Genomic DNA, 21344 nt, shown 5'->3' with positions numbered 1-21344 from the left:
CTCACCACCAAGAACTCATCCGCTTCCACATCATTCACTCTCCGTGTCACATCCTCATTCTGGGTCTCCGCTGGCTACAGCTCCATAACCCCAGCATTTCCTGGAAAGATCTGCACATCTCCGGCTGGGACGAAGCGTGCACCCAACATCGGCAGTCCACAGCGGAGCCTTGTCGTCTCAACACTGCGATCACGGTGTGCGCCGCCTCCAACACCCCTGAACTCCCAGCGGAATACCAGGACCTTGCAGAGGCCTTCAGCAAGACACGGGCCACCGAACTACCGCCACACCGACCCAGCGACTGCGCCATAGAGCTCCTACCCGGCACCAAACCGCCCAGAGGGAGAATCTTCCCACTATCACAGCCAGAAACCACGGCCATGAATGACTACATCGAGGAGGAGCTCAAGAAGGGGTTCATCTGACCCTCCGTTTCTCCAGCATCAGCCGGCTTTTTAAAGAAAAAAAAGAAAAAGGATGGAGGTCTCCGCCCATGCATTGACTACCGAGCGCTGAACGACATCACAGTCAAGTTCCACTACCCGCTCCCCCTCGTGCCGCCGGGCCCGATTCTTCACGAAGCTGGACCTGTGCTGCGCGTATAACCTCATCGGGATCCGAGAGGGGGATGAATGAAAGACCGCCTTCTCAACCCAATTAGGCCACTACGAATATTTAGTCATGCCGTTCGGCCTTTCGAACAGTCCACCCGTGTTCCAATCATTCATCAACGACGTCTTCCGCGATATGTTAGATCGCTGGGTGATTGTGTACATAGACGATATACTGATCTACTCCAAGCCAATGGAAGAACACACCCGGCACGTGTGAGCCGTACTAGAAAGCCTCATTCAGCACCGTCTGTACGCCAAGGCCGAGAAGTGTGAATTTCACCGGACCTCCACAACCTTCCTAGGCTACGTCATCTCAGCTGAGGGGGTCGCGATGAACAACTTCAAAGTGCGCGCAGTACTGCAATGGCCCCGACCGCAGAGCATTAAGGAGCTACAGCGCTTCCTGGGTTTTGCCAATTTCTACCGCCGCTTCATCCGCGGGTTCAGCACGATCGCAGCACCGCTCACGTCCATGACAAAGAGAGCATCAACTCGGCTTACCTGGTCCCCTGAGGCTGTGACAGCATCCGATGCCTGAAGGAGAGCTTCACCTCGGCTCCACCACCACCCTGATCCTGACCGTCCGTTTATCATGGAGGTGGACGCCTCGAACACGGGAATTGGAGCTGTGCTATCGCAACGCCAGGGCCCAGCCAACAAAATGTTCCCATGCGCGTACTTTTTGCGCAAACTCTCCCCGGCAGAGCATAACTACGCCGTGGGGGAGCGCGAGTTGTTAGCCATGAAGGCAGCGTTCGAGGAATGGTGGCACTGGCTCGAGGGCGCTCAACATCCGTTTACCGTCCTAACCGATCACAGAAATCTGGACTATCTCCATGCCGCTAAACGCATGAACCCACATCAGGCGAGATGGACCATGTTCTTCACTCACTTTCGATTCACGGTGACCTACAGACCCGGAACCAAGAACACCAAAACGGATGCCCTGTCTCGAATGTTCCGGGAGGCCGGCCCAGACACACCTCAACACCACGAGCCCATCATCTCGGAGACCCGCATCCTCGTGCCTATACAGTGGAACATTATGACGGAAATCAGCCAGGCCAACGCACAGAAGCCGCCGCCTACAGAGTGCCCACCGTCGATCTATGTGCCTGAGAATCTACGCGCAAACCTCCTAGAGCTCCTGCACTCCACGCCCAGCTCCGGGCCATCCCGGCGTCGCCGGAACCACACGCCTAGCTCAGAACCATTTTTGGTGCCCATCCCTGACCGCGGATGCACGAGAATTCGTCCGCGCTTGCGCCGTCTGCAACTCCTCCAAGTCCTCTCGTCAACTCCCCGCAGGCTTACTGCTGCCATTACCCATGCCACAGCGACCCTGGTCCCACATCGCTGTAACGATTTTAGCTCGCAAAGCAAGGTAAATATTTATAAGTAATTATAATGTGTTATAGTGACTCCTAAATATTTTAACCTAAGTTGAAATTGACAGTAATGGAATTAACGTTACACTTATTTGGTCTGTTTGTCCGCCGAACAGGCCGTGTAACCTTTATTAATTCTATGAAGGCGGTATCTTCCCGGCCGAGAAAGACGCACTTCCCTTTTACTTTATACCGTAATTTAAATTACATTAAATTAATAGAGCATGTACTTCAGACCAGATGTTGCAGGTACCTTAAGTTTGTGAGCGATACTCAGAGACAATCACTTGAGGAACAAAATTATGGTGTTAATGAATGAGACAAACACAACATAAAGCTAACTACACAAACAAACAAAAGAAGTAAAGAAGTAACAAAAGAGAAAACAAAGATGAAAATAAAATACACAAAAGAAATTAAAATTGGGGAAAGGGAGGAAGAGACTGGAAAAGATGAAAATTAGAAAGGAAGGAAAGGAATGGCAAGCTTAGACTCCAAAATTAGTCACACCCTAACTGGGAAATCGTCACCGGAAACCAGGAATTCACCGGAATTCACCTTACGATTCAATGCGGGGTTCCTACTTCAAATACGCATCTAAAGTGAGTGGTAGAGGAAACGGTTACTTGCATTGGCTTGCGGCACAAGAGTCTGGATGTAACGGAGAAATCTCAGTCAGGATGGGGTCAGACGTTCTTCCTGAAGATGGTTCTGGGAAGTGAAGCTTGCCAGGAGTTCTTTGAAGGAGGATGGAGTTGTCTCCAAGCTGTTCCGAAAGTCTGACCAAGGATTGGTGGTGTTTGTGACATTTTAAAGGTCCCGAACTCCACCCATCTTTGTGGAGATGGCCAATACTATGGCCTGCGATTTTGGAGGGGAAAACTCCCTTTGTTTCAGGTGTCTGTGGGCGTGGATTAGCTATAAAACTTTTAGATGACTTTAAAGTTTTATCCAAGGTATATTAAGACGGTATGGCACCTTTCGTGCTCAAATTAAAATACACCATTGTTTTAAAAAAATGAGTAACCGATAATTTTGTGGTCATTTAGATACTAAACATGAAGGGGAATGACGGCATAAAGGCAGCGGTACATTACATACACAGATCAGTAATCAAAGTGTAACTGATGTTACTACGATATTGTGTTCTGATAAAGGAAAAGAAACAAAAATGAAACACAAAACAAAATGCATTTTCATTAGGGAAGTAAAAAACAGATAATTTTGTATACATTCTGACATCAGACCTTAAAAGGACATACAGCATTAGAAGGGGTATACATTAACATGCCAGGGTCGGTAATTAAAGTATAACTGATGTTAATATAGTGTTGTGTTCTGATACCTAAATAAAATACACCCTTGTCAGGAAAGTAAGGAGCAAATAATTTTAAGTCAGGCAAGGCTTAACAGAAGAAACACATTACAACAGGGTTACTTTCAATTTCTTTTGTGTATTTTATTTTCATCTTTGTTTTCTCTACTTCTTTTGTTTGTTTGTGTAGTTAGCTTTATGTTGTGTTTGTCTCATTCATTAAACACCATAATTTCATATTGAAACAAACTTTAGTTTTGCTTAAACACATGCACTTTTTCTACTCCAAGGCATGAACTGTTAATAGTCGTAAAGTTGGATTTTCATTGAATGAAATTATTATTTTTGGTTGTTTTGTTGTTGGTTTTGAAAAAGATCCACTTCAAAAAGGAACTTAAAATGATACAGTGAGAGACATAATTTATTTTATTTATTTAAATAAGAAATGAACACCACTGATGGGTCTTTTATTTCAAATTTAATTTCTTGTGTGTTTGTAATATCAAGCTCTGGTTGTTCCAAATCATGTGTTCAAGCAAAACTAAAGTTTGTTTCAATATGAAAAAGGTTGAACATTACATATCAGTGGGGGACACGGTGGCTTAGTGGTTAGCACGTTCGCCTCACCCCTCCAGGGTCGGGGTTCGATTCCCGCCTCCACCTTGTGTGTGTGGAGTTTGCACGTTCTCCCCGTGCCTCGGGGGTTTCCTCCGGGTACTCCGGTTTCCTCCCCCGGTCCAAAGACATGCATGGTAGGTTGATTGGCATCTCTGGAAAATTGTCCCTAGTGTGTGATTGCGTGAGTGAATGTGTGTGTGTGTGTGTGCCCTGCGATGGGTTGGCACTCCGTCCAGGGTGTATCCTGCCTTGATGCCCGATGACGCACAGGCTCCCCGTGACCCGAGGTAGTTCGGATAAGCGGTAGAAGATGAATGAATGAATTACATATCAGTTGCAGTTATTTTTTCAATAAATATTCAGTTTGGCCTGTGACTTTATCTCAGTTTTATATTTTGGCCCACTGTGAATTTGAGTTTGACTCCCCTGATTTATCATATATTTAATATATATACAGCGCCCAAAATGTATCAGTCCGCACCGCTGTCTCTATGGAACCGGGCAGGAATCAAGCGCGTCTCAGTTCTTAGACAAACCTGACACTTATCAGCCAATCAAATAAAAGAGTCTACACAATAGCCAATTAGAAAATAGCACTATCTGGGTAAGATTTAACGCAACAACAAATGAAAAAAAAAAATTCATTAGCGAGGGTATTTTTGATGGTCGCTTTAAACAAAACCTTAACACGAAACAGCTTGTCTCTGGATAGGATATTATCCTCAGTCATGATCCTAAAAATGGCTGGGCTTGAGCTGAACTGTTTGGAAATGGGAGCAACATTACACATGATAAAGGAATCCAAAAAGGCAACAAACACTTACAATAAATTGCGGATAGTGATCCTTACCAAACACAACTCCCCGTTGTTGTTGTTGTTGTTTTATTGGGGGGTGTTGTACTGTAGATGTCACGCTTGCCTGTATTCAAAACTTGAGAGCCCTGCACACACACACACACAATCTCTTTGTTACACACATACACACACACAATCTCTCTTTCACACACACACATACACACCTAAGAGCAATTTACAGTACAGTGAGCTGAATTTACCTCATCTGCATGTTTTTAGACAGTAGGTAGAAACTGGTGTAGCAGAAGCTCTTACACAAAGAGAATGTATTATTTAATATATTTCAATATATTTTCTGGTATATTTACATATATGTTTGTTTTGTAATATATTTGTTGTTGTTTATTTTCTTTCAGAATGGAAGACCTTATTTGTTTTCTCAGAGAGAGAGAGATATCCTGGTGTCCACTATACAGAGAATGCAGGAGGACAAGGTATTGAACCAAACTAAATGACCTATTTAATTTAAAAGGACATAATGACAATTGTTTATGGGAATAAACATAAAGGGAGAGAGAGATTCCTGGAAAATGGTTAGCCAAAGAGAGTGACAGACATCCAAGAAAGACTTCCAAGATTTTTGTGAAAATATGTTATTTGGGTGAACTAACATCTTTTTGAAGTTTTTTTTTATTTTTTTTGCTATTAATAAAGATTTTGAAGATTACAAAGTAATCTTCAAATTACAAAGAATCAAATTACAAAGAAAATGTCGCTCGTTTTGTAGAATGACACATGAATGTTGTAACCTGGAAGTATGTAAGTGTGACAGTTCATTATAAAAGGTGGAGAAATGTTCAGACATTTACAGAATCTTCAGTTTTCTGAGACATTTCTCAAACATTGTGCACGCCGCCTTTAACACAAGCTTAAACAACGTGAATGACATGTTTTCTTTTCAGGGCTCTCAAGTGTTGAAGACAGGCAGGCGTGACCTTCTCCAACCCCATGTGCTACTTCTAGTTCTCCGCTGCTTTGACACGAATCTACGTAGACCGCTCCCACCTCGAGCGTGCATGCAGCAATGCACAGACTGGACATAATTTTATTGGTTGCCTAGAAGCGATGCAAAGCGCGCATTGGCTGTGAGGGATAGTAGAGAGTGAGCGGACTTGGTGGATGATACAGGGGAGTTTGTGAGTGTTCCGCCGGTGTTGAGAGACACAATACTTGCGCAGCCGTTGCACATGATGTCAAAACCAAAATCTGGCTATCAGAAAAGAAAGGAGAGGGAGGAGAGAAAAAGAAAACAAAATGAGGGAAACAACTCCTCACAAGTTTTTTTTCTAAAGAGAGCAGGTGAGATCTAAAGCACTGCACAATGTCGATCTGTTTTAGTCAGTGCTAGCCAGTAAAATAAATGCTTGTTAAGTTGCTGCACAATTGTCTCTATTTCCATAAGACACAACTTGTTTCCAAGCATGTGATAAATGTTCTTATCATACTACTAAACTCTGTAGTAACACGGAAAGTGTGAGAAGTATATTTAGAGATTAAATGTGAATATAAAACAATGTTTGCACATTGTGTGTTTTCGCATCAAAACATTATGGACGTAGTCCAACATTTTACATGAATAATGATATATATAATTGTAAAAGTATGAATGAATTTAAAAAAATGAAGCACATAACACTCTGTTCCAGAAACAGCAACAGAAAGTGAACAAGGCCCTTCAAACATTCTTACTGCAGGTCAAGGTGATGAGAATGTTAGTGAAGGTAAGCCCAGTCAGCCACGAAGTGTAGTCAGACAACCATAAATTGTTTTTGTATCCATTCATTCATTCATTCATTCATTCATTTTCTACCGCTTATCCGAACTACCTCGGGTCACGGGGAGCCTGTGCCTATCTCAGGCGTCATCGGGCATCAAGGCAGGATACACCCTGGACGGAGTGCCAACCCATCGCAGGGCACACACACACACTTTCATTCACTCACACAATCACACACTATGGACAATTTTCCAGAGATGCCAATCAACCTACCATGCATGTCTTTGGACCGGGTGAGGAAACCGGTCCAAAGACTCTACTTCCCACAATCCACTGCACCACCAGCTCAGCACACCTGTTTCCTGTTTGTAATCACCTGGTCTATTTAAGCTCACTCAGAACTTTCTTATAACGCGAAGTATTGTTAGCTTGTCTGCATTCTGAGCGTATATTCGGTTCCGTCTTTTGCCTTGTTTTGACCCTGCCTGTTTTTCGTGTCTATGAAAGTTTGCTACCTGCCCTGACCTATGCCTGGATTATCGACTACTGTTTTTGGATTTCCTTTGATGTTGTTGTTTGCCTGATGTTTTGACCCTTGCCTGTTTTGGATATCACCTGATAAACCAGCATTTGGATCTAACCTGTTTCACGTGCATGACAGTGGTAGAGGAAGAAAGAAATTAATTTAGTTGTCAGTTTGTAGGTGTTGATCCAGCATTATGGCCAGAGCCCCAGAAGTTGACAAATCAGCAGCGGGAATCAATCATTCTTAAACTGGCAAATCCAAATCCATTAGAAACCGATTTAACCAAAATTGCTCCAAAAGATAAGACTGGAAAACAATTTCCAAATGATCTACAGTACAATATGCTAAAGCAGCCAATGGTCGGGAGAAGATAAAAAGAGATTGGTTAATTTACAGTAAAAGTGAATCATCTCTGTTTTGCATCCCATGTCTTCTGTTTTCACATGAGCAAAAATGACCATCCCCAAGTGCTCTTACCAGCAAACATGGACTCAAATTGGCAAACATAAAATGGCAAAGAAAGTATGGCAAATTTTCAGAACATGAGACAAACAGGCCACATGAGCAGTGCTACTTGAAATGGAAGACACTGCAAAACTCCTTATTATCAGCTAAAGGAGTAGATAGTCACCTGCATCTTCAACTGCAAACAGAATAAATAATTTAACAGAGACATTTAGATGTGACACTTCATTTGGCATCACGAAATCTGCCTTTCAGGGGCAAAACAACAAATTTGGATGACAATCATAATGGGAATTTCCTAGGAACTCTTGAGCTGCTAGCTCATTATGACCCCCTTTTGAATGAGCACTTACAAAAAGTAAGACAAAAGAAGACAAAAGAACAAAACAACAAAAGAACAAAAGAAAGTTCATGGTTAACTCATTACTTGAGTCCTGAGACACAAAATGAGTTTATAGACCTGTGTGGCAAAAGAGTGAAAGACACAATCCTAACTGAAAGAGAGGATGCAATATATTTTTCAGTAATATGTGACTCAACACCAGACATATCTCATACAGAACAAAATGTGCTGTTGGTTAGGTATGTTTATCAAGAAAAAGAGAGCAGCATCTGGGAAATAACTGAGAGATTTATTCAGTTCAAGGATTTTTATAAGAAGACAGGCAGGGAAATTTCTGCAATGATTGAGGGTGTACTGGAAGAAAATTCAAGATTCAAGGTTTTTATTTGTCACATACACAATTATATAGGGCATATATAACCAGCAGTGAAATGTGAGTCAGGTCTGCTCCATGAACATTGCACTTATTAGAAAAACACAACAATGAAATAATGAGATAAAAGTAAACAATGAAAATATAAGAATAAAATATAAAAAATAGGTATACTGTAGAATGGAAAATAATGTGCATGAAAGTAAACTGTAGTTATAAATATAAGATACACAGGGATGTACAAGATGCAATGTGCATATGTGCATTATACTGTAGTCTTAAATATTAATGGAATACCACTTAAGGATTGTAGGGGCTTCATCGTCTGTCTGACACTCGTTGGAGTGCTCGCATAGCTGCTGTGTGTGTTATTGCAAATCACTTACCCATGACAATTGAGGCACTAGACTCCATTTTGGTGTCATGCAATATGACCAATGAAGCCAGGTCAGAAGCCCTTGGTCTGAAGAATTATTTCAAGACTTTTGATGCAGTTGTTTTTCTGACCATATGGGTGAAAGTTCTACAGTGCATTGAAAATAGAAATATGATTCTTCAAGTCTTACAGCAAAGTACAATAAAGACCTCACTGCTGAGTTGGAAAATGAAATGCTGCATCTGAAAACTATATACAGTGCAACATTTTCAAACAGTCTGCCTCCTCTTGAGCATTTTACAGAGTATTTTTGGAGAGGTCTGTATTGCATTAAGGATATTCTGCACACTGCCTGTGACTGTTGCTGGAGGTGAGCGGGCTTTCATCAAATTAAAGTTAGTGAAAAACTATTTGAGGTCAACAATGTCTCAGGAGAGAATAAATAGTCTCACACAGCAAAAAAATTGGACTTTAAAGATCTCATCAGTGATTTCACCAACAAGAAGACCCGCCAATGGGCATTAGGACAGTGACCATGTCGGTGTATGTCAATATCAGCATCCAATTTTTTTGTATTTATTTTGTTTATTGCTTTTTTAGATTTAGCCATATCTGCTTTTGAGGCAAGGTGCTATTTGCACTTTTTCTCTTTTTTTTTTTGGAAATACTGCAATGTTTTACATCACAAAGGATGCCATGTTGATTGTTTAATGTTTGTATTTGTAAATAAAACACAGTTCTATTAAATATTGTTAAACTGCATTTTTTTTTATAAAACGATACTGAGTTATTCCATCTATTTTAAAGGTTAGGATATATTATGATCAAAATATGATATGCAGTGCTGCTGCATTGACATGAATGTAAATAACATGTTGTTATACTATTTTATACATGATATACTTCAATGCTGTAAGGCAGTAATTCACAAGTGGTTACTAAATCACTGAATCATATGTCCTGTCTATAGTAATGCAAATTTTAATATACTAATTGCTATTCATTTTACATCATCATTAAAAAAGTGAAATAGGGCTCCCACACAGTATCTTTGCATAGGGCCCACGATCCTGTGCTATGCCCCTGACTGTAACACATGGCAGTTAACCAAACATTAAGTGGTAATAAAAACAAACCTCAGTAAATTTTACAATTCACTTGTTAGTATGTACAGTACTGAGGTTCACAATCAGTTCAACTCCAAACTGTACTGTATACAAACATATAAAGAACACTTTAATACAATTTAAGAACATTTTAATACAATTCAAAGACTGACTACTGTAACAGTTTTACTGACAGAACAATGAACACAAACAACTAGTATTTATGCAGGCTTTATTATATTCACTTAATTAACCTCTAAATTATGTCCATGAACAAGACATTGCTCTCAAGTATTTTGTTCATTTCTAACCTAAGGTCAGGATAGCTGTCATAGTGCACTGAAAGCCTCAGAAAACAGCCACATGTATGTGCCACAGGTCTTCTCTCAAAGCCTTTAAGGTCTGTGAAATAGTTATTGTCAGGACTCCTGTGTGGATATTCTCTGCCGTAACATTAGGGGCGTTTCGGCAGTGTGTTTTCTGTCACGTGTCTTGTTTCACTCACCTATCTGTTATTGGTTTAATTAGTATGTGTATTTAATTTCTCTGTGTTGCGTTTAGCTTCGCGGGGTCCTCATACTTTTGTCGGCATCAGTGTGTTGATTTCTGTTCCGTGTCTTTGTTAATAAAACCTTTTTTTATCCCTGTAAATGGGTCTGCTTTTAACCCTGTGATTTCTGACAGTTATAATTTTGCCTATAAAGAGATCTGAGCCCGTACAGAATCTCAGGAACAAACACTGTTTCTTTGTGTCACAGTCCCACAGGTACCTTGTCAAATGTTTAGAAATTTTTTGGTATGCATTCATTGTTTCAGGGAATTTCAGAGATGTCACAATTTTGTTCACAGTTGTCTGTACTTCCCCATACACAGCTTAAATTTTATCACATTCCTTGCTCGAAGGCTTTAGTATGCTTGCCTATTGTTCGAGAACATAGGCAGGCTCTTGAATTAGTTTCTTGTGTGCCAATTCTTGCAAAATTTGCCCAAGGTTTTCTGCTGTGGGAACTGTACAGCAGCTGTAGCTGTCCAAGATGTCCGGTAATTCCTCCTGGTCTACACTGCAGAAGACTATTCTACAGGTATATGATTTAGCCAATGCTCTCCCACTTTTCCTGGCCAAAATCATGCCAAAGAAAGTGTATTTTAAAGCTGTTGACTAGTGCACACTGTTCATAAAATTCATGCCAGAATTCTGATAGGCAATTTCTGAAAACACCAATGTAATGACCCATCTCATACTGCTCATTTGGGAGAAGCAGCTTGAATTCACAGAAGTGTGCAATAAGTTCAGAAAATATCTGTCCACCGTGAATGACAAGATTTGTGTGTGTGTGTGTGTGTGTGTGTGTGTGTGTGGCATTGATGCTTCTGGGCTTAGAGGCAAAGTGTCTTCTAAAGTTTGTTGATCTATCTCAGTGATTTCTCCAGTGAATATTGTCACTTCATCACTTGCATCTAGCTGTTGAGGAACTGTGAAAAGAAACATTCAGATCATCAAATACAACATTTAGAACTTCTCTGGAATATAGAGGAGGCACATAATCACTGCTTAAACCAGTACTTTCCACAAAAATAACATCCAAGACTGAAATACTAAAAAAACTGAAGACTGAAATATTATATTATACATCCTTTACTGTGTTCTGTTTTGAGTTTTGATGCATCACACATTTCCCCAACTGTACTGTTGTCATTTAATGACATTTCCTGATAATTCATTAGATCCACTTCAAATTCAGAAATACTTGAGAATACTAGAGAATTTTTTTTGCCTCCTCAGTCAGTTTTCTATTTTCCAGTCTCTTGGCACAGTAAACGTTCTTGTTCCACCTCCTTTTTTTTTTTTTTGTTCTCATTTGAACAAAGCCTTCTCCATTGTGAAGCATCCACCCAATCTCCACTTTTCTTGTCAGCTTAGGTAATTATACTGACATGCGTGTCCTCTAGTGACACTTGTTTTTGGGGTGCGTAGGAAACCCTTCCACAATCCCACTAAAGGATGTGTCCTAGTTTGCATGGGTTAGTTTTGAAAACACAAGATCAACAATTAAAGTTGCTCTTACCTTGAACGCAGGTACAGTATCCTTCGAAGTCCCTCGGTCTTCTAACAAAGGTTCTGCTTCAAGTACTTCTACCTATTCTATTGATTGAATCTTTAGATGAAGGAGTCAGACTTAGACCTTTTTGTCTTTTCAGGATCCTCACAATGGGAGTAGTGTAGTTACAAAGTAGTGTAATACAAATATATGTGTGTAATATATGTAAGGTAAAAGAAAAGAAAATTACAAACAAAATCTCCTTCAAATAGTCAAACAATTCTAGCGTAAGTAGAAATAAGTAAAATGCAAAGATAAAACAAACCAAGAAACACTCTCCAAGTGTAAGCCTGCATTTGTTCTCCTGATGCACTCTCTATAAGCAATAACTAAGTATAACACAATGAGCTTGCCTCAAGGTGAATGCACACCGATAACTGGTTCTAAAACCCTATTTATAACCTTTTATTAGTATGATCTCATAACTGTGATTCTGCTTCTGTCAGCATCCTGTCAGGTCTCTCATGATCTCATGCTTCTGCAAAACATCCTGAGAAGTCTCCTGTTGTGAAAAATCCTTGAACCCAGGAATGCCTTAAAAGTAGAAGTGATATGCCTTAAGAGAATTATGATTGGAGTCATAAGACACATGGGAATACACCCCAGATGTTGTAATAATTTTAAGGTAATATATAACTAGAGAATATATTAACCACACTTGAGAAATGTTTATTATAGTAACTTAGTAAACAGGAGAAGAAGGAATGTAAACAGGGGATCCAGGACCAGAATCAGAGGAAGAAGATGACAAGGCGGGAGAGAGAGGATGAATATAGGCATAAGGAAGCAATGAGGGAGGAGGAGGCTATACAGGAATAGAAAACTCAGGGCAGCAAGGCTCAGCATGGGGACAGCCATCAGTTTGAGTTCTCTGGAGAACAGAGCTGTTCCAGGAACGTAGTGGGTGCACATGGGTGATATGATGTCAAGATATGATGAGCTCATGGGTGATATGGGGCAGCTGGAAGCGGCGATAGCCTGCCATGACGTCAGCAGGCACTGGCCTTGGGTAGCTTGAGATATGCGTAAGCAAGCCCAGCCTGGGAAAAGACAGGCTGAGATCATAACAAATTCAGAAGTTTAGCAGGCTTAAGGAGTCATCAAAGAACTCCATTTGTACACAAGCAACATTATAGCAGCAACAGCTTAGCAATAGTAACAATATAAGATAACGAATAAGTAAGAGCTTTTAACATGATAACTTTTGACATAAACTAGACTCATAGAGTGACTTATAATCAGTAAAAATCATATACAGAAGAAGATAGCAAAAGAGAAACTTACTCATTGTAGTTGAATGAAGGATTAATCCACAAGACGTTTGTCATAAAAGACTGAGCGGTCAATGTGATATTGACTAGGAAGTAAAGCTCTCTTGAACACATTTCGTAATAACAATAACAAAAAAAGGCTGGAAATAACAGGAAATGAAGAAGACCATGATTCCCAGACCTTAGCTCATCCCATAAACTGTTATGGAGAATGAAGAAGACCTTAGTTCCCAGACCTCGGTCCTGGGAACTAAGGGGAGGAAAATCCATAAATGGGCATATGGGTAAAAGGTTCTGGGAAATAAGGGGAATGTAGTGAACAGGACGTTAGGTTATTTAGAAAATATAGGAGGTAATTCCGGTAAATAAGGTGATATGAGGAAGAACACCAGGTGGAACTCCACCGTGGGACTGGGAACTTGCCTGAGAGGATGGGAACCAAAGAGGAGGCGCCTAGAAGCACCAGGGTATATATTGAGGAGATTTTCTGGGGGTCCGGTTGTGTGTGTAAAAACTTTACTTTGCAAGAATGTCTTGAGAGTTTTGTTTTTGATTGCATGCAGATGCTCTTCATGAAGATGCTCTTTTTGGGTTTTTCATTTGTTACTTTCAACTTAGCAATTTCTCTTAGAGAATTGTTGGCTGATTGACCACAATAAAGAAGTTTGCTCATTCTCATCCAGGTCTGAGGAGTTTTCTCATTGTTTTATTTGTATTAATGTTAGTTCTATCAGTAAAGTAAGTTTAATTAAAAATTAAAATGGTTGATATTTGGCTGAAAGTATATAAGTACAAATCACCCTGCGATATGTCGACTTGGAGACGGGCTCTAAGTTCCGACACTCCTCAGCTACACGGCTGACTGTGTGTTCTTATTCTGCTGGCACAAAACTGCTGACACAAAACCTTGTGATTTTCTTTTAAGCTTTTACTGTTACTCTCTGTCTTAATATCTAAACATACTAATGAACATTATATCATTTCTTAATCACAAAATGGTTACATAAATTCATATAAAAGGTAAAGGAAACTTGTCATTCTATAAAATGAAAAAGAAAACCTACTGTATATTACCCTAGGTACAATAGATTATCTGTATAGTTACACAAAATTATAGCAATGATGTCTTTTTGTGAATAATGTGAATAATCTCTTGTGTTTTATTTTATTTAAGTTATTTTTCCATATCTTTTGATGCTATACACGTGAACTGTACATTATTATTCACTGTTAATTTTACATTCTTGAATTGCCGATGTCTAGCCTAGTGTGTGTGGGGGGGGGTGTCCGAGGATTGTCCCACCCAAAAAAAATAATTTAAAAAATATTGCACTCTCTATTGTGAAAAATATATGTATGTATACCTAAATAATTGTGTGAGTAGAAAAAAAAAAAGCAAAAAAATGCATTTAGAAACAGTTGAGTTCCCCCTCCCCGTCCTCACAGTGGTTTGACCCACTGCCTACTTTCCTAGTTCATCTCACCTACTCTGCACACACGAGTCAGGTGTGGCTGCGGCTCAATTAATGTACAACTCCATTAAATAGGGGATTTTATTCACTTTAAATAAAGCAATTCTCTTTAATGTAGTTGATGCAGACTCATTCATAAATTAGTTGCGGCAAAAATGCTGATTACCGATGTAATTTTCCATGAATCTGCTATATTAGCGAATAAAATATTACTTATCTAGTTAACGTTAGCTTGTTTACAATAGCTTGTTGTATAGTGAACTGCAACTAAAAAAACTTTGTTTTTCACTGTGGGGACATATCTTTATATGCACAATTTGACTGTATTATTTGTGTCCCCCCTTCAAAAATTGCTCATGAGAAATTTTATATTTATTGTCCCCCCCTACTTTTACATGAAATTTACGCCCGTGTGTGTGTGTGTGTGTGTGTGTGTGTGTGTGAATGCTCAGGGTGTACTGGGTGTACCCTGCCTCTAGCCTGAGATGCTGGGATAGGCTCCTGTCCTCCTGTGACTTTACAGAGGTTAAGACATTTTGGAAAATTGATGGATGATGAATGGATGGACTGAAATTATTTAATAAAAATGTTGCAGTGCTCTGACTACTATGGTGTGTAACTTTAACACTGCATACATTTTTCATCAGTTTGATGACAACTAAAACATTAAAGTATAACAAAAGATGCATTAATTTTTAACACTGTTAACTAAGTATTAGAATGGTTTTATACTATTGGGGCAGTTTAGAGATCCAACTGTTTTAGATAAACTTTCTGTGAAGATGTTGGTCTATATCAGTTTTACTGATGCTGGTAACGTGCTGGTAACATCACATGGATGTAGTCAGATTTACTTTTAACGTATTAAATATTGTACAGTAATGTCATATGTTGTTGACATGAAATGTTCTGCACACTAATGTTGAGGATGAAAGTTTACTGAAAGAGAGCAGTAACAGATGCAGCACATTGTGTGGTTCACTTACTGCGGTCAGATGTCGCCATCTAGTGGATGTGTGTCGCAAGGAAAAAGTCAATGTTCTGAGAAATAAAGTCTAAGGGCCTTTTTACACCTGGTCACTTCATGTGTTGTCTCTGATCCGCTAGCTATCTGATTTGTTAAAACTGTTCCATTTACATTAGGCCACATAAATGCGTCTTGGCGAATCGGATATCAATCAGAACTTTTTACCCCCGCCCAAAATGCTAATATATTTTACCTCATTTCCAGGGCAATTGAAATGGAACACGTTTCCCTGGTGGCAGCAGTGCGTTTTAAGACCCAACGAGACGTTTGAGAATGAAAATCATGAAAACTTAGGTGGGGGGAAGCAGCTATTACTTATTACTTTAGCTTATTACTTTAATGGTCCAAATGACAAGAAATTACAGACAGAACATGAGGACTCGGGACACAAAGGGACAGGGGAGCTAGACTCACAAAGGTAGGAGAACATGGACAGCGTAAAGAAATGAACAGAATTAAAAACAGAGCCTTGTGTTTTTTTTTTTTTTTTTTTTTTTTGAGCTAAATAAATTGACAGCAAAGAAAAACTAGCTGCATGCCCTAATCTAAACTAACTAAAAGTACAGTGGGTGGCACCAGGACTCTTAGCTCCACATCAGGGTCATCTCTCTGCCCACTGGTGTTTTTCTCTCTTTTGTCCATTTATTTATATGAATGAACTGATAAACAGTGAACTTTGTCAATTCAGGTGGATTACAGACTTTAACATAAACTGTGAGTAAACATTTGAAGTGACGTTTCATATAAGAGCTCGTTCTGAGCTGAGATCTAGTGATTTTTTAAAGTGAATGTTTTTGATTCACAAAATGTGATTTTTTAAAGTGAATTTGAAATGAATTCTTGAAAAAAAATTCAATTAATTTTGAAGATTAATAAGGAATTTGTGAAAAGTTTATTCTTTTTATTCCTTTAATGTTGTAAATTATTTTTTAACTACTTTCATGTAATTGATCACTCAATCAGATGTAATAATTAATTAAATGAAAAAAACAAACAAATAGATTTAATTTCTTTATCACTAGCTGAAGTTTTATTGAGAGCTGTCAGGGAGAAGGGCATCTCACAGAGAGAGAGAGAGAGAGAGAGAGAGAGAGAGAGAGAGAGAGAGAGAGAGATTGCGTCAGGCCAGAGTGTGGAAGACCAGGGGTCTCATTTATAAAGCGTATAAAGTATAAAGCGTACGCACAAAACGGGGCAGGAAATGTGCGTGCGCCAGTTTTCGCGCAAAGGTTGTGATCTATAAAAAACAAACTTGACGGGAAAATGTGCGCACCTTTAAGCAAACTTTGAGACGTGCGTACGCGCATTCTGGAGACAAAGGGAATTGGCGACACAAATGGTGAGGTCGTGAACTGAAGTTAGATTGTAGAAAATACATGTGAGAAGAACGATTATAAGAATTAATGACATTTAATTTTCACCCCATTTCATACGTTATATCCACATTATCATGAGGATTAAATCCAACAGTGTTATTTGTGCCGATTGTTTTAGGCTATATACATCTAGTAAAATCCAAACTTAATTCAAATTGTATTAAAAATAAAATAATAATAATAATCAGCGCTACTCCGTCCAGGGTGTATCCTGCCTTGATGCCCAATGACGCCTGAGGATAGGCACAGGCTCCCTGTGACCCGAGTAGTTCGGATAAGCGGTAGAAGATGAATGAATGAATGAATAATCAGCGCTGCCTTACAGTCACATTGTCCACAACGGGAGTGCAGGAGGAGAAGGCGCGACTACATGTGATACAGAATAGCATGAAATACCCTTTTATTAGAGAACTGCAGAGCACAGTGTAAAAACAAAATATTTTCCTTAATGTACATATATCATAAAATGTCAAAGTCTGCAAATACAGTCATGAAGCACAATCGCTACTCATCATCGGTCCTAACTATTACGGTGTTCATTACAAAACCGTCATGAAGAAGTATGTGTTCACTATAACATTTTCGTCTTAAATTTTCGCCCACAAATTAATACTGTGATTTTTATCAAGGTTGTTAACGATCAGTCTAATTGCTAGAAACATATAAATCCTCCGGTGACCCGGGTATGTAATGCTTCATGATGGCACTGCTGGCACTGTTGGAGGATTACGCCAATGGCAGAATAAGGAGAGAACGAGTTTTCAGGGACCATGATGATTTCCTGGCTAATAAGCCGATTTAGAATCCCTAGAGCTGTGCTCTTAGATCTATGTGTTGAACTGGGTCCAGTATTAGAGAGGGCAACACGCCAGAACCATGCCATCCCAGTCCAAATACAAAATGTGTGTGTATATATATATATATATATATATATATATATAAACTATAAGTAATCCTCAACTTTGTGTCTAAGACCTTTTTTGTATATGAAATAATTCTATTAGAATCTATCATCTCACCCTATACTGTAGGTCTGGTATATCACAGCTGTCCCTGAGTGCCATAATATCTGTCGTTTTGAATGGTATACTTAATATGGGTAGACGATACATCAGGTTCCCCTACACTGTGCGAGAACAGGCCGAAATTAAAATGCAATTTGCAGCAATGTCTGATTTCCCAAATGTAATCGGTGCAATTGACTGCGCTCATGTTGCTATAAGGGCACCATCTGAAAATGAATTTGCTTATGTTAATAGAAAGCATGTGCATTCTATTAATGTGCAAATCATATGTGACTCCAACATGACCCTCACAAACATTGTGGCACGCTGGCCTGGTTCAACACATGATTCCTTTATCTAGACACATAACAGTGTAGGGAACAGACTAAATGCAGTACGTGATGGCTGGCTTCTTGGTGAGTTTAACAATATTAAAAAGTAGAAACTGTAACAATTTTGTTTTTAATATAATTATAACCTCTAGGCGACAGTGGCTACCCCCTGAGCCGCTGGCTCCTCAACCCATTTTTAAACCTGCAGAGCGCAGAGGAAACTCATTATAACGAGGTCCACTCTCGTGCCCGCGCAGTGATTTGCATTGACTATTTATGGTTAAAAATGGGCGTGTACAGGGCGGGATTTCACGTACGCACATCTGCGGGTGATCTGTGATTTATAAAGGGAACATTGCTTAGAGGAGTGCGTACGCACGGTTTTATAAATCGGAATTTTTTGGGCGTACGTAAACTAGTAGGGATCCCACGCACAGTTTTATAAATGAGACCCCAGATCATGACAAAGGTACAAGCACAAACAAGGGAACACAACAACAGCAACAAACAGACAAACAAACAAACAAACAGACAGAAACAAAGACACACGCAAATGGACACCCACAACTCGCACTGTCTGTCTGTCTGTAGTATACATGTGCTTTACGCAGCACAAACGGAACTCCGTTATAATTATTACACACAACACTCAGTCGATACAAATACATCAGTGTCATTCACAAGGTTCTCCCGCAACTCGGTAAACACGACTTACAAGCCCCGTGCCTCTTTTTGTCTAGTTTTTACACGCCACATCGCCCCAAATGCGCCGCAAGCGGGAGCGAGCCCCAGACGCGCCGTACACTTTTGTGCTCGCTGCACGACATTGTCCTTTTTCCCGAGACCCGACGTGAGCTCGTAGCGAGCACCGAAGTCCCTGCTCAACAAACCTGTTGCTGAACGCTCGGGATCTTGTCTGCGGCGTCGTATTTTCGCCGAGAAACGCCGTGAGAAAACACACTTGTCACTGTGTCTCGGAAGCGCAGTCATTCAGCCACGGCCGGGTTGAGTCTACAACGTTCTCATGCTTACTTTTAAGCCCAGCCCCCCCGGTCGAGAGGAGGAAGGTTCCTGTGTTACACAGCGTACAGCGGTACACTCGTTTATTCTACTATTAGCTCCGAGAGAGATGGCTGAAGTCGCTCCCGCTCCCGCCGCCGCGCCGGCCAAAGCGCCCAAGAAGAAGGCAGCTTCGAGGACCAAGAAAACAGGCCCTAGCGTCGGCGAGCTCATCGTCAAGGCGGTTTCCTCGTCCAAGGAGAGGAGCGGCGTGTCTCTTGCCGCCCTGAAGAAAGCTTTGGCTGCCGGCGGATACGACGTGGAGAAGAACAACTCTCGCGTCAAGCTCGCCGTCAAGGGCCTCGTTACTAAAGGCACTCTGGTGCAGACCAAAGGGACCGGCGCGTCTGGATCTTTCAAGCTGAACAAGAAGCAGACCGAAGTTAAGAAGCCCGCAAAGAAAGCCGCGCCCAAAGCGACAAAGGCGGCCGCCAAAAAGCCCGCCGCGGCTAAGAAGCCCAAGAAAGTAGCGGCCAAGAAACCCGCAGCCAAGAAGTCTCCCAAGAAGACGAAGAAGCCCGTCGCTGCCGTCAAGAAAGCCACCAAAAGCCCCAAGAAGGCCAAAAAGCCGGCGACCCCCAAGAAAGCAGCCAAGAGCCCCAAGAGGGCCAAAAAGCCGCCGACCCCCAAGAAGGTAAAGGCTGTAAAGCCCAAAGCGGCGAAGGCCAAAAAGGCTCCCAAGAAGAAGTAAACGGTGTTTCTCATGTTTTTTTTTTTACTCCTCAAACGGCTCTTTTCAGAGCCACCCATATTTTCTCTTAAAGCGCTGTTTCCTATTCTGATAAACAAAATGATGACTTTAGTGGATTCTGTACCGAGTGTTTAGGCAGCTACAGACTTGTACATTCACCTTCACATAAACGTATGAACAACTAGGGACAATTGGACAGTTTACATTTTAAATCCATGTGCATTTGCCTTTACTCTCTTCTGTACTAATATATGCTTTATAGATATAAAACCAGTGAATAATCAAGATACTGATCATAAATCAGTTTACAAAATATTTTCTCTCTACAATGATATGCATTTAGTCATTTTTTTATTTTAATTTCATTCATTTTCTCTCTCTCTCTCTCACACGCACACACACACGGGAGTGGGAGGGGCGTGGGGCGTACAATGGAATGATGGACTGACCCTGGAATTCTACGGCGTGTCTCGGATTGGTTCTTCCGTCACAAGTATCTTAGCCAATAAGAGAGTTGACGTGATGGTTATATCACAGAGTGCTAGAAGAACAGCGCTGTTATTTCGGTATTGTTCTTAGAACGTATCTGAGCTACAAGATGAGCGGAAGAGGCAAAACCGGCGGTAAAACTAGGGCTAAGGCCAAGACTCGTTCATCCAGGGCCGGTCTGCAGTTCCCCGTGGGCCGTGTGCACAGGCTTCTGCGTAAAGGTAATTACGCCGAGCGCGTCGGTGCCGGCGCTCCGGTTTACTTGGCCGCCGTGCTCGAGTATCTGACCGCTGAGATCCTCGAGTTGGCTGGCAACGCCGCCCGTGACAACAAGAAGACCCGTATCATTCCCCGCCACCTGCAGCTCGCTGTGCGTAACGACGAGGAGCTGAACAAACTGCTCGGAGGCGTGACCATCGCTCAGGGAGGCGTACTGCCCAACATTCAGGCCGTGCTGCTGCCCAAGAAGACCGAGAAGGCCGTCAAGACCAAGTAAACTCGCTCAGCGCTGCGTTTCTCACCCCCCAAAAAGGCTCTTTTAAGAGCCACCCACTTTTACTGGAAAAGTGCAATTTCATCCTGGTTTTTATTAATGCTGTGAGCGTGAACATTATAAAGACAATTCCCCAAATAAGTGTTAAAATAAGTGTAAAATCTACCATTAATAACTGGTCTTGTTTAAAGATGGATGACAGATAATAATAATAAAAAAAATAATCATTGATGATGATGATGATGATAATAATAATAAATAATGAAGCCTGCTCTCTAAATGACAGAAAGAGACAGTAGGTTGCTGACAGAAAACAAAAGCGCTGTGCTACTGA

At 40.8% G+C, this 21344-nt stretch overlaps 3 protein-coding genes across 4 annotated transcripts in view; 2 read left to right on the top strand and 1 right to left on the bottom strand.

Moving 5' to 3' along the window:
- Positions 1 to 21344, bottom strand: part of LOC132843564 (histone H2B-like) — a 151712-nt gene that overhangs the window by 110358 nt on the left and 20010 nt on the right. The gene's annotated exons all lie outside the window — the stretch shown is intronic.
- LOC132843554 (histone H1-like) lies at positions 19408 to 20028 on the top strand. The gene has a single exon (XM_060866968.1). It carries the CDS (start codon positions 19408 to 19410, stop codon positions 20026 to 20028), a length of 621 nt encoding a protein of 206 aa, XP_060722951.1.
- On the top strand, positions 20623 to 21032 carry LOC132843563 (histone H2A). Its single transcript, XM_060866976.1, has one exon. It carries the CDS (start codon positions 20627 to 20629, stop codon positions 21011 to 21013), a length of 387 nt encoding a protein of 128 aa, XP_060722959.1. The 5' UTR covers positions 20623 to 20626; the 3' UTR covers positions 21014 to 21032.

The sequence above is a fragment of the Tachysurus vachellii genome, chromosome 3, assembly GCF_030014155.1.
Source record: "Tachysurus vachellii isolate PV-2020 chromosome 3, HZAU_Pvac_v1, whole genome shotgun sequence".
NCBI classification, from domain to species: Eukaryota; Metazoa; Chordata; class Actinopteri; order Siluriformes; family Bagridae; genus Tachysurus; species Tachysurus vachellii.
Note: the sequence above shows the minus strand (reverse complement) of the source record. Positions and strands in the feature narration are given on the sequence as shown.